This window comes from Colobus angolensis, unplaced genomic scaffold, assembly GCF_000951035.1.
Source record: "Colobus angolensis palliatus isolate OR3802 unplaced genomic scaffold, Cang.pa_1.0 Scaffold194, whole genome shotgun sequence".
Classification (NCBI taxonomy): domain Eukaryota; kingdom Metazoa; phylum Chordata; class Mammalia; order Primates; family Cercopithecidae; genus Colobus; species Colobus angolensis.
In genome coordinates this window covers 1,729,390-1,743,448 of record NW_012115088.1, presented here as the reverse complement: position 1 = coordinate 1,743,448, position 14,059 = coordinate 1,729,390, and the positions used below count along the sequence as shown (strand labels likewise).

The window sequence follows — 14,059 nt, the reverse complement described above, 5'->3', positions numbered from 1 at the left end:
CTGGTCTCGAACTCCTGACCTCAGGTGATCCACCCACCTCAGCCTCCCAAAGTGCTGGGATTACAGGTGTGAGCCATGCCCAGCCAGATATGCCCTGTCTCTGATATTAGTAATTTGTGTCTTCTCTCTTATTAGCTTGGCTAGAGGCTTACTGATCTTCTCAGAAATAACTCTTGGTTTCACTGATTTTCTCTATTGATTTCCTGTTTTCAATTGCACGGATTTTTGCTCCAATTTTTGTTTCTCTTCTTCTGCTTACTTTGGATTTAATTATTTTCTAATTTTCATATGTGGAAGCTTAGAATACTGATTTTAGATCTTTCTACTTTTCTTCATGTATACAGTCAATGTTATAAATCTGAGTATCTTAACAATTTACCAATTTTTGGCCGGGCGCAGTGGCTCACACCTATGATCCCAGCACTTTGGGAGGCCGAGGCAGGTGGATCACCTGAGGTCAGGAGTTCGAGACCAGCCTGGTCAACATGGTGAAACCCCATCTCTACTAAAAATACAAAAATTAGCCAGGCATGGTGGCAGGCGCCTGTAATCCCAGCTACTCGGGAGGCTGAGGCAGCAGAATCGCTTGAACCTGGGAGGTGGAGGTTGCAGTGAGCCAAGATCATGCCATCACGCTCCAGCCTGGGGACAACAGCGAGACTTTATTTAAAAAAAGAAAAATTACCAATTTTTAAAACTTTTACATAGTCTGGCTTATCAGTTATTTCTTTCATAAATTATGACTTTGGTTTTGTATCTAAAAGTCATCACCATACCCAAGGTCATCTAAATTTTCTGTTGTTATCTTCTGTGAGTTTTAGAGTTTGGCATTCTACATTTAATTGAATGCATACATTAGGAAAGTAGAAAGACAAGCGTTATTTCTGCTACCTCCTACAAATTGAGAAGTTGTATTTTCATTTTCATTTAGATCAAGTTATTTTAAAATGTATTTTCATATTTTTTCTCTGACCCATGAGTTATTTAGAAATGTGGCATTTAATCTTCAAAGTATTTGGAGATTTTTCCAGCTATCTTTCTGTTACTGATTTCTAGTTTATTTCCATTGTGGTCTGGGGACAGATATTGTGTGATTTATCTTCTTTTATATCTGTTAAAGTTTGTTTTCTTTCCCAGATTGTAATCTGTCCTGGTGAATGTTCCATGTGACCCTGAGAAGAGTATGTGTTCTGCTGTTGTTAATGAAGGTGTCTTTTGACGTCCATTATATCCAGTTGGTTGACGGTGTTGCAGAACTCAACTATGTCCTTACTGATTTTCTGCCTTCATGCCTCTGTCCATTTCTGATAGAGAGGTGTTAAAAATCTCTAACCATAATAGTGGATTCATCTATTTCACCTTGCCATTCTTTCGCTTTCTGACATGTATTTTGACACTCCATGGTTAGGCATCTAAACGTTAAGAGCTAAAACTATATATATAAAACTCTTAGAAGAAAGCATACGAGGAAAGCTTCATGGTATTGGATTTGGCAACGATGTCTTAGATGTGACACCAAAAGCACAGGCAACAAAAGCAGAGATAGATTGGACTGTACCAAAGTTAAAAGCTCCTATGTATCAAAGGACACAACCAACAGAGTGAAAAGGCAACCCACTATGTCGAAAACATTTGCAAATCATGTATCTGATAAGGGGTAAGATCCAGAATAGATTAATAAAGAACTCCTACAACTCAATAACAACAAAAAATATCTGATTTTAAGAATTAGTAAAAGTCTTAAATAGATATTTCTTCAAAAATGATTTACAATTAGTCAGTAAGCACATGTAAAGATGTTCAACATCACTAATCATTACAGAAATGTAAGTCAAAACCACAATGAGATGCCACCTCACACCTATAAAGATTGCTACTATTCAAAAAACAAAGTAATAAGTGTTAACAAGGATGTAGAGAAATCAGAACTTTTGTGCACTGGTAGGAATGTAAAATGGTGCAGCTGCTGTGGAAAACGATGTGGTGAGACTTCAAATAATTAAAAATAGAATTACTATATGATCTAGCAAATGCTATCTGTTAGTGTATACCCAAAAGAAGTGAAAGCACTGACTCCAACAGCTAATTGTACACCTATTCGTAGGAGCATTAGTCACAACAGCCAAAAGGTGAAAGCCACTCAAGTGTCTACTGACAGATGAATGGATAAACAAAACATGGTACATACATACAATGGAATATTATTCACATCATAAAAAGGGAAATCTGGCTGAGTGTGGTAGCTCACACCCGTGATCTCAGCACTTTGGGAGGCCACTGTTGGAGGATCAGTTATGCTCAAGAGTTCGTGACCAACCTGGGCAACATGGTGAAACCCTGTCTCTACAAAAAATACAAAAATTATTCGGGCATGGTAGTGAGTGTGTGCTTGTAATCTCAGCTACTTGGGAGGGTGAGGTAGGAGAATCATCTGAGCACAGGGAGGTCAAGGCTGCAGTGAGCCATGATCACACCACTGCACTCCAGCCTGGGTAGCAAGGGAGACCCTGTCTCTAAGGGGAAAAAAAAGAAAATCTGACACATGCTATAACATGGATAAACCTCACAGACGTTATGTGAAGTGAAATACGCCAGTCCTCAAAGGATAAATACTGTATGATTCCACTTACATGAGGTCCTAGAGTAGTCAAATTTATGGAGATGGAAAGTAGAATGTTAGATGCCAGGGGCTGGATGGAGAAGGCAATGGGGAATTACTGTCTCATATGAAGAGTTTCTGTTTTCTTTTCTTTTTTTTTTTTTTTGAAACGGAGTCTCGCTCTGTCGCCCAGGCTGGAGTGCAGTAGCCAGATCTCAGCTCACTGCAAGCTCTGCCCCCCGGGTTTACGCCATTCTCCTGCCTCAGCCTCCCAAGTAGCTGGGACTACAGGCACTCGCCACCTCGCCTGGCTAGTTTTTTGTATTTTTTAGTAGAGATGGGGTTTCACCGTATTAGCCAGGATGGTCTCAATCTCCTGACCTCGTGATCCACCCGTCTTGGCCTCCCAAAGTGCTGGGATTACAGGCTTGAGCCACCGCGCCTGGCCAGAGTTTCTATTTTCAAGATGAGTTCTGGAGATGGATGATAGTGGTGGTTGCACAATAGAAATACTTAATGCCAGTCAACTGTACACTTTAAAATGGTTAAAATGGTAAATGTTAAGTTTATGTGTGTTTTACAATTTAAAAAATCCTACTTTTTAAAAATAATGCACTGAAACCACCAACTTTACATTCCTTAGAGCAGTGGTTAACACAGCCATGACTTATGCAGCATTTGCAGTCACCGTTAACCGTAAAGACTGCTGTATCTTTGTTCTAGTGTCATGGAATACTCCAACACACCATCTTGAATGGCCCAGACTATCTTCACTGTTAGGAAGGATAGGTCTCATTTCCCTGACAAGCAATCTTCCCATCCCTGTCTCCTGCTGGTTTTATTTTTCCTTCTCTCCCCAGTGCATCTTCCTTGGAAAGGAAAAATTCATTAAAAAAAAAAAAGACCAGGTACAGTGGCTCATGTCTGTAATCCCAGCACTTTGGGAGGCTGAGGCAGGAGGATCCCTTGAGTCCAGGTGTTTGAGACCAGCCTGGACAACATAGGGAGACCTCATCTCTACAAAAAATAAAAAAGATAACTGGGTATGGTAGTACATGCTGTAGTCCCAGCTACTGGGGAGGCTGAGATGGGAGGAGCACTTGAGCCCAGGAATTTGAGGCTGTAGTGAGCAATGATTGTGCTGCTGCACTCCAGCCTGGGCGACAGAGCAAGACCCTGTCTCAAAAACAGCAACAACAACAAAAAACCATTAAGAGAAAAATATAAGTTAATTTGGAATTTTATCACATGAAAATCTAAAGTAATTGGCCTGAAATACAGCTTATATGTAGACTAGATCATTCCTTGATGGCCCTAGGATAGCAGAAACACTCATGATCAGAGTACATAATCATAAGTGTATACTACTTTAAGAAAAAAGATCCCATGGTACCTTTACTTATCTTCTGAAGACTAAATAAAATAGTCTTATGACTTTTTTGACTGAAATATTAAGATAACTGTAAATAGATTAAAATAATTAAGGTACACACACAGGTATAAGAAATAGTAGAGATTCCCTATACATTTTGTCCAATTTCCCCCAGTGGTAACATTTTGCAGAACTCAAGTATAATCTCACAACCAGGATATTGATACTGATACAACCCACAGATTCCAATTTACTATCTTACCAATACCCATTTGTGTGTTTTTATGTGTGTATTAAGATCTATTATTATTTATTATTTTATTTCCCATTTACATGTGTGTATCTACCCCTGCAAACAAGTTGTTAAACAGTTCCCAAACCACAAGGATCCCTCTTCTTGCCCTTTTATAACTATATACACCTCTCCCTATCCCTCAACCCCTGGCAACCACTAATCTGTTCTCAATTTCTTAATTCTGTAATTTCAAAAATGTTATGTAAATGGAATCATACAGTAAACGTATTGGGATTGTCTTTTTTGCTCAATTTCCCTGAAGAGTCATCCAAGTTGATCCAAGTTTCAAAACTTTGTTCCTTTTTATTGCTGAGTGGTATTCCATGGCATGGATGTACCAGAGTTTGTTTAACCATTCATCTACTGAAGGACATCTGGCCTGATTCCAGCATTTGGCATTAGAAATGAGGCTGGGCCGGGCGCGGTGGCTCAAGCCTGTAATCCCAGCACTTTGGGAGGCCGAGACGGGCGGATCACGAGGTCAGAAAATCGAGACCATCCTGGCTAACATGGTGAAACCCCGTCTCTACCAAAAAACACAAAAAACTAGCCGGGCGAGGTGGCAGGCGCCTGTAGTACCATCTTACTCGGGAGGCTGAGGCAGGAGAATGGCGGGAACCCGGGAGGCGGAGCTTGCAGTGAGCTGAGATCCGGCCACTGCACTCCAGCCTGGGCGACAGAAATGAGGCTGTTATGAACATTCATGTACAGGTTTGTCAACTATTCCTAAGACTTTTTTTTTTTTTTTTTGAGACGGAGTCTCGCTCTGTCACCCAGGCTGGAGTGCAGTGGCCGGATCTCAGCTCACTGCAAGCTCCGCCTCCCGGGTTTATGCCATTCTCCTGCCTCAGCCTCCCGAGTAGCTGGGACTACAGGAGCCCGCCACCTCGCCCGGCTAGTTTTTTGTATTTTTTTAGTAGAGACGGGGTTTCACCGTGTTAGCCAGGATGGTCTCGATCTCCTGACCTCGTGATCCACCCGTCTCGGCCTCCCAAAGTGCTGGGATTACAGGCTTGAGCCACCGCGCCCGGCATTCCTAAAACTTTTAAAGTTCATTTCAGTAATTGTGATTTTGAAAACTTTGCAAGGAATATCTGATGATTACTCATTAAAACAGAAAAAAGAATATTCCTTTTTTTTTACTACCTTGTACAACAAAGAATACAGTACTGGTTTTTAAGTATGGAGAAAGGTTTAATATTTAAATATATAGCCTTAATAAAATAAATATACTCACCAATAAAAGCACTATCAGATTCCAATAATGAGTTTTTCAAGAAATCACTAGTGTCATCTCTGGGCTAAAAGAAACATGTTTCAATGATTATTTTTATTAGTTTTATGTGGAAAAACAACAAATTTGTACTAAGAAGAGGCACAAGTTTCCACATTGTTCTCCCTAAAAGCAGAAGAGGATGGGGAGAGGTAGGACTGACTACATTCCAATGCTCAGAAAATACTGGAAAGCCTTAACACACACAATTCCTATGAAGACGGTGATAGCAACGCAGGACAGTATCTCTCCAGGCTACAGATTCTACAAGCTCACACATTTACTCCCTAACTCCACTCCTTCCTGCCCCTTTATGGTTGAAGTCAAATAAAAGGATCACATTATGACTGATAGAAAATATAATAGAGTATGAAGCAAAGACCCCAATTAAATATTAAGTCTTTAAGCCACTGCCAAGATTCATTCATTCGAATTTCCATAAACCTGTATAGCCCACTTACTATTTCTTTCATGCTAGGAACTGGGGATACAAAGATGAATTAAAAGTTTCTGCTCTGGAGTAGATCACAGTGTCACAGGAGAGAGGGGGGTATACTCTCAGATTATGACAGCCCTATGTGACACCTATTGTCACAATGATGCAGCACAGACACAGTGGAGCACATGTTATAGTAAGGAAAAAAAATGCTAGGATTGGGCTTATTATAATGAGCTCCCAAATGAGAGAAAACTTAAATTTACATATAGAGAATTTTGCAGTACAGAATAATAATCACCAACATGTCAGAAGGAAACTAAAGTCATCCAACTCCACCTACCTGCACCTTCTTAGCAGATTTCTGGGCTTTATTAAGGCACTCCAGCAAAGAGCTGTCCATTAATTTTTAAGGCAATGAATTATACTGATGCACTGCATTCATTATCAGAAAGTGAGCTTGTCTCTTGCCTAAATTACTGCAATAGCCTCCTGCCCCACTCAGTCTAAATGCACAGCAGTCAGTGGATCAAGTAAAAACCTCAAGCAGATCATGTCACTCCTCCACTTAAAGACCTTGGCAGCTTCTCATCACATGCACAAGTGTCAAAGGCAAAGCCCCAGAATGGCCCCCAAGGCCCTGCTGCCTCACCTTGTCACCCCCTGCCCCATGTGTCCAACTGGCCCTTGCTCATGGCTCTCCCACTGCTCCTTACATGCACTAGGCCAGCTCCCACTGGGGCCTCTTCCTGGAATGTTCTTCCTCCAGAAGTTCCCCCACATTTTCCATGGACACCTCCCTGGTGTCCTTACTCAAATGTTACCTACCCAGTGAGCCCCCATGCCCACTGTATTTCCAACTATAAACCCTCCCACCCAGGATGCTCCAGCTGCCTTCTCTGCTGTTGTCTTCTCCACAGCACCATGAGTCAACAAACTATTGATTTATTTGATTACTGTCTCTCCCTCCTTCTGCAATGTAAGCTGTCAGAGGGCAGGGATTTTTGTCTCTTTTGTTTACTCCTATACCCCAGCACCTAGAACAGTTTCTGGTCCATAGGAAATAATAAATATCTGTTGATTGAAAAGAGCTCATCCTGTCCCTTTATTCAGTCTTGCACAAAAAGTGCCCCCCTTAGGATACAGGTGGGTGTTATCATTCTCTGTTCCCTCCCTTTGCTTATTTGCTTTGTAGACCTCAACACTATTTCCATAACAGACTCCCACTCCCACTACTGCTCATGCTAATGACAGCAAACACTCACACTGCACTCATCATGGGCCAGGCCTGCTGTAAGGGCTTTTAATATATTATCTCAGTTCTAACAACAGCAGTTGAGCTATTTTTATTTATTTAATAAACACTTATATAAAATTTATATGCCAGGCCTGTCTCTAAGTACCTTGCAAATATTAATTTAAGTACTATTATCCTCATTTTACAGATTAGGAAGCTGAGGCATAAAGAGATTAAATAACTTGCCCTAAGTCACGCAGCTAAAAATAGACTAACTGGAACAGCCTAGTGCTAGAATCTTGTTCTTAGCCATTACAGTATGTTTTCTCTACATATTATACTAACACTTCTCAAGCTATCCACTTTACTGATAAGACTTACGTTCTTAATTCAATATTCCTGAATAATTCAAAATTTGAATTACTTGATCATCATATGCCTATAGATTTTTAATCCCCCAAAAACTAACTTGAAAAATTATAACTGGTTGCTTACCATTCTTTGCCCTTGTACTTTAGCACTTGGGATGCCATCTAAGTCAACTGTAGTCAATGAAGAACAAAAGCAAATTAAAAGGTCAGAAATTGCTTACTATATAAAATTAAATTTTAGAATATCTTTTTGACTAGCTCTCTACTGTAAATTACTTTTCAACTATCACACTTCAGAATATTTTAAAGATATCACTTATTAATAAACATAACCCTGCATCCATTCTAGCTGCATAAAATTCTCCCATTCACATGAATGAACATAACAAGTAAAATCATTGCAAATGTAAAACTAATGCCAACAGAAAAAGAAAACGATCAATGCAGGATCCTTCACCATCTTGTCAGATTTCTACAGTCTGTAGAAAGTTGTTGCATGGAGTTAAATAGGGGCTCCCTCACATGGAACTGAAATAAGCTCAATTCCAGGCACTTAGCTCCCGAAGCAAAGATCTTGGATCAGGTATCCCAAAGCCCCAAAGCCTCTCCAACATGACCCGTCTTCCTATGTATTCCTGTGAATAGTACATTTTGCCCTTTTCAGATACTGCCTTTGAGAATAAACAAGTTGCCAATGATAGCCTGTATTCCTTCTCCTATATTTTAATAGACATATTTGTGATTGTTTACAGTGCGGCCATATTTTTTTTTTTTGAGACAAAGTCTCACTCTGTTGCCCAAGCTGGAGTGCAGTGGCACGATCTCGGCTCTCTGCAACCTCCACCTCCCGGGTTCAAGCGATTCTCCTGACTCAGGCTCCAGAGTAGCTAGGACTACAGGCACACGCCACCATGCCCAGCTAATTTTTGTATTTTTAGTAGAGACGGGGGTTTCACTATGTTGGCCAGAATAGTCTTGAACTCCTGACCTCATGATCTGCCTACTTCGACCTCCCAAAGTGCTGGGATTACAGGCGTGAGCCACCACGCCCAGTCAGTGAAATCATATTCTTATGAATTAGGTCATCATAGTGTCTACTGGCAGTCGGGGGGTGGCTACTGTGGTAGATACCTTCAGTGCCAAAATGTACCTGTATCCACCTGGGGACTACTTTTTGGCTAATCAGTCTAAGATACCAAAATCCCACAAGATCAGACCTTCATTTTGAGACTAAAGAAAAATGCCACCAGACTGGGTACAAAGGTTGAAGAATGTACTTGCTTCTTTCCTCTCTCCAGGTGATACACCTACTGCTTATCCTAGAATTAGGCTTATTCTGTCACAGGGCTATGAGGCTGTTATTAAAAATTCTGTACCAGATGAAGGGAAGACGATCCCTATACATATGTTTATTAAAGTCTTACCTATGATCTGGGCCTAAAGTGCTGCATCACTTACTCCTGTGATGCTATCTCATGAAGTCAAAAAAGCTTCCTCAGATTCTGCAAGTCAGACCAGCCTCCCAAGATAGGGTCTTAAATTTTCTTAAAAATAACTGGCAGGAACATCCCTTCCATTCTTGTTATCTGATTGTTGTGTTTTCATTACTCATTTTCCATGGTTAACCTCGATGGCCTGAAAGCTGGTGAAATACAGATGGGAAGGCCATGCAGTACACCTGGCTATCATCAGGCCCCATCAGTGCTCTCTGAGACAACTAGCCCCACTCTGCTTCTAGGTGCCCACCCATCCCAACCCAACGGTGTCCTGGATTTCTTCTGTGCAATATTCATCACCGTTATACTTCTTTAGCATCTAACTTCTCCAACAAAATATAACCTCCTCAAGAGCAGCAGCATATGTCATTCATCACCATATCCCTGGATAGAGGCCAGTACCTGTGCTCCTAGTAACCACTAAGTATCTTACAATTGGTTGATTATACGAAAACATATTCATAGTCCAGTCTGATGCTTTGCACATTTTACACCACATCAAAACTTAAACACACTCACACCACAGTAGACAAATGCCTGACATGGCACAGTAGACAAATGCCCGACACATCATGACAGGGCACTGATATGTTTGCCTGGCACTCCTTCCTTTGGTTTCTAGTTCCTAATGCAGATGTCACCTGGCCTGGTCAAAGTATTCAATCCTCCTGGCTACAGTGAATGGCTGGGCCCCTGTCATGCATGAATACACCACCCTGGTGGAGCCACTCAGAGCCCTTTCTCATACTTCTTCTTTTCTGGTACTACAGACCAAACGGGCCCTGTAAGCATGGGGCTGCCAGTGAAGGGAGGAGGCCTGGGACTGAAATCAACAGAAGAGATGCAGAAAGCCTACCGAAAAACAGCGTGCTAATACTATTTGACACAGCAATGATTATTTCTTACCTTTGGCACCTTCCTGCATTTTTATTCTGTTCAGCCTCTTCTGCTGCTCTCTTAGCAGGGCTTGCTGCTGAATCTCTAAGGTGTGATGATCTCTTGGAGGATCCGGGTACATAAATCTCAGATCAACTCGTGTTTCTGAATCTGGTATAAAAAATATGTTATATAACTAAGTTAAATGTTGTTTTCAAATGGGATTTTATAAAATTTCACTATAAGTAACATGAGTAACCTCATTTCAAAATCAAGGAAATAATATAAATAGTGAAACATCACTAAAGTCAAAGGACAGTAAATAGACACAAAACTAAAGAACATGAAATTAATATTCTTTCATAAGTGCCTTTTCACAAACTTACCAACATAAGAAATAACCCAGAACAAGCAGTGGATGCCACATTCTCCATTTCTACCTATCCTAGCCCTGCCAGGATGCCACCCAGAACACAAACTACGTGCAGGTATATCCAAGCAGATGGTCACATGGCTATGACTAAGGCAGCCATGAGACACTGTAATCATGGCTGATCTCTAAAATATACTGGAAATGTGAAAAAATAATGTCACTGGCCAATTAATATTTTAGTCCTTACAAGTATCAAGCAGAAAGCAAGACAAACATAGACTGGCTGGAACTTAGGGGAATGCCATTTCTGTTTTTTGTTTGTTTGTTTTTGTTTTTGTTTTTTGAGATGGAGTCTTGATCTGTCGCCCAGGCTGGAGTAAGGTGGCACGGTCTTGTTCACTGCCAGCTCCACCTCCCGGGCTCACACCATTCTCCTGCCTCAGCCTCCTGAGTAGCTGGGACTATAGGCGCCCACCACCACACCTGGCTCATTTTTTGTATTTTTAGTAGAGACAGGGCTTCACTGTGTTAGCCAGGATGATCTCGATTTCCTGACCTCGTGATCTGCCCGCCTTGGCCTCCCAAAGTGCTGGGATTACAGGAGTGAGCCACTGTGGCTGGGGATTGCCATTTCTGAAGGAATTTACCTCTGTCACAATTCCATGAATATCCACAAACAAGAATAAATTTTGTTTTGTTTTGTTTTGTTTTGAGACAAAGTATTACTCTGTCACCCAGGCTGGAGTGCAGTAGCATGATCTCAGCTCACTGCAACCTCCACCTCCTGGGTTCAAGCAATTCTCCTGCCTCAGTCTCCCAAGTAGCTGGGACTACAGGTGCCCACCACTATGCCCGGTTAATTTTTTTTTTTGTAGTTTTTAGTAGAGATGGGGTTTCGCTATGTTGGCCAGGCTGGTCTTGAGCTCCTGACTTTGTGATCCACCTGCCTCGGTCTCTCAAAGTGCTGGGATTACAGGCACTAGCCACTGCGCCCAGCCAAGAATAAAAATTTTTAAATCTTGAGAAGAAACATAGAGTTCATACATATAAAAAGCCTTGAAAATATTATTCCGTTTGACTCACTAATTACACTGCTGGAATATAAATAAATGAGCCTAAATATATACACAGTTTTATGGTCCTAAATATGTATAAAGCTTTATGATCAGAAATTATCAAAAGAACAAAATAGTGAAAATGGCTAATAGCCATTTTCAGAAGTTAACAGAAGACTCTGGACACATAAACTTGGACTGGTCCCTGGCTTCACTGCTTCCAGACTCATTAAAAAACAATACCAACCACCAGGTCATTGGTGAATGAGGGCAAGATGTAGTAACACAGGGAAATGAATGGCTCAATTCTATGGCTTAAACCTTTTTGGTCTCAAGATCTTTTTTACACTCTTAAAAATTGAGGACCCCAAAGAGCTTTACTTATGTAGTCACACACACACACACACACACACACACACACACACACACACACACACACGCCATATTAGAAGTTAAAACTAAGAGATTCTTAAAACACAAGAATACACAAGGACACATTCTGCTAGCTTCAAAGAGATGAAATCATCACATGTCATGTAGTCTCTGGCCAATCTGTATACACATGAGAGAATAAGAATGAAAAATACAAATAATGTCTTAGTTTATAATACAAACAGTTTTGATTTCAGATCAAACTTCTCATGAGACCCACTGGATTAACATAATGCCTGGCAGATAGTAAGTAATCAATATATGATAGCATAAAAAATAACTATGGTATACGTAATTGATAATACATGTAAATCTAGGTGAAAAACAATAGAGAAAATTAAATAAATAACACAATTTATCTTGTTTTTCTTTTAATTACGCTCAGAAAGACTAGAAAACATCCAAAATGATAATGGTACTTATATATAGGTAGTTTGACTAAGGTGATTTTTCCTTCTTACTATCTTTCTGTATTTTGAAAATTTGCTACAATATACAGATATTACTTTCAAAAGGATACAAAGCTTAAATTCCAGTTTTCTGGCCTAGGTCATTATGACCACACATCCCATAATCTGCCCCTTCTGCTCCAACACCTGCTCTGCTGAATATGCCGAAAGGAAAATTACACAACACACATTTTGGTTCCTCCACACATTCTCAGTCTCCTAGGCCTCGTGTACCTTGGAAATCCCATTTCCCTACTAAACTTTCTCTTCTATTCGTCCTAAGTGGCTACATCAAAGCTTCTCCTAACTCTTCCCTCAAATCCCCTAGATTTCCTCCTGCCTACCCAGATGCCCTGCTCACTTCAACAATCACTCACCCTCTCCTAGAGCCTGAACCTCTTTCTCCTGCATAGCTCCTCACATTCACATTCTAAGGACTCTTCCAGCTCCTGATCCCTCTCCTTCCCCTTCCCTTTCCCAGCCAAGGGTCTTCTAAAAGTCTTATGCCTATTGTTTCCAATATCTTGTCTCCTAGTCAATCCTCATTCCAAAGTTAATCGGCGATCATTCCACTTAAAAAGCTCTAGCTGAGGTCACCAATGACCTCATCCAACTGACATTTTCCGGTATTCATCATACATTATCCTGTCTCCTTGATACTCTTTCCGCTCAGGTTTCGGGATCGTACATTCTCCTGCTTCTCCTCCAGTCTCTCTGGCTTCTCCTCAGTATTTTTCATGAGCTCATCTTTGTCTGTCCATCCTCCATTAAATGCCAAGTTCCATTCTTCATACTAGTCTATGTGATCTCATCCATCCCAGACTTTAACACTATATGCTCTCCAAAAGAAAGCAGTTAGTCAAACTAAAGCTTCATCTACCAGACTGGTTAACTGAAGACCTAGAGAATACAGAAGTTTCATTTCATTTTAACTTAAAATACGTATCATAGATAAAATTCTACTTTAGAAAAAGGGTACAAAAATCTTTATAGATATTTAAATATGGGTAGAACACTTCTGCTACATCTTTCAAAGAGCAGCAATCTACTCACCTCTATCTTTCAGCTCATTAAAATCATGAATATTCTGAAAAGTGGCAGCGTCTAAGCCCTTAGGTGACTGTCTTCTGACAGGAGCTTGCAACCGATGTCTAGCCATATCAAATATATCCATGGGATTCCTTTCCCTTTTCCTATAGACAGATGACAAATTATAATATGTGCTTTATAGGAAAAATAGGTGAGTTCACATCTAATTCACTGTAAAAGAAATTTGGTCTCTTTCACCACATCATATTATTAAAGAATTATTCTAGGCCAGGTGCTGTGGCTCACATTTGCAATCCCAGCACTTTGGGAGGTAGAGAGGAGGACTCCTTGAAACCAGGAGTTCAATACCAGCCTGGCCTACAAAGCAAGATCCCCTCACTACAAAAAAAAAAAAATGAGGTCAGGCGTGGTGTCTCATGCCTGTAATCCAGCACTTTGGGAGGCCAAGACAGGTGGATCACTTGAGGTCAGGAGTTCAAGACCAGACCGGCCAATGTGGAGAAACCCTATGTCTACTAAAAATACAAAAATTAGCTGGGTGTGATAGCGCACGCCTGTAGTCCCAGCTACTCGGGAGGCTGAGGCAGCAGAATCACTTGAACCCAGGAGGTGGAGGCTGCAGTGACCTGAGATCACACCACTGCACTCTGGCCTGGGCGACAGAGCAAGATTACGTCTCAAAAAAAAAAAAAAAAGTTGGCCGGGCATGGTGGCTCACACCTGTGATCCCAGCACTTTGGGAGGC

The 14,059-nt window shown here is 40.9% G+C and overlaps 1 protein-coding gene across 3 annotated transcripts in view; it reads right to left on the bottom strand.

Moving 5' to 3' along the window:
* The window catches only part of CSPP1 (centrosome and spindle pole associated protein 1), a 126,881-nt gene that overhangs the window by 12,176 nt on the left and 100,646 nt on the right, over positions 1 to 14,059 (bottom strand). For all 3 annotated transcript variants that reach the window (XM_011940905.1, XM_011940904.1, XM_011940906.1), the window contains 4 exons: positions 13,318 to 13,457; positions 9,986 to 10,126; positions 7,708 to 7,754; positions 5,504 to 5,567 (listed from right to left, as the gene is read on the bottom strand). In XM_011940905.1, the coding sequence (XP_011796295.1) occupies positions 5,504 to 5,567; positions 7,708 to 7,754; positions 9,986 to 10,126; positions 13,318 to 13,457 (392 nt within the window). The remainder of the gene's footprint in view (positions 1 to 5,503; positions 5,568 to 7,707; positions 7,755 to 9,985; positions 10,127 to 13,317; positions 13,458 to 14,059) is intronic.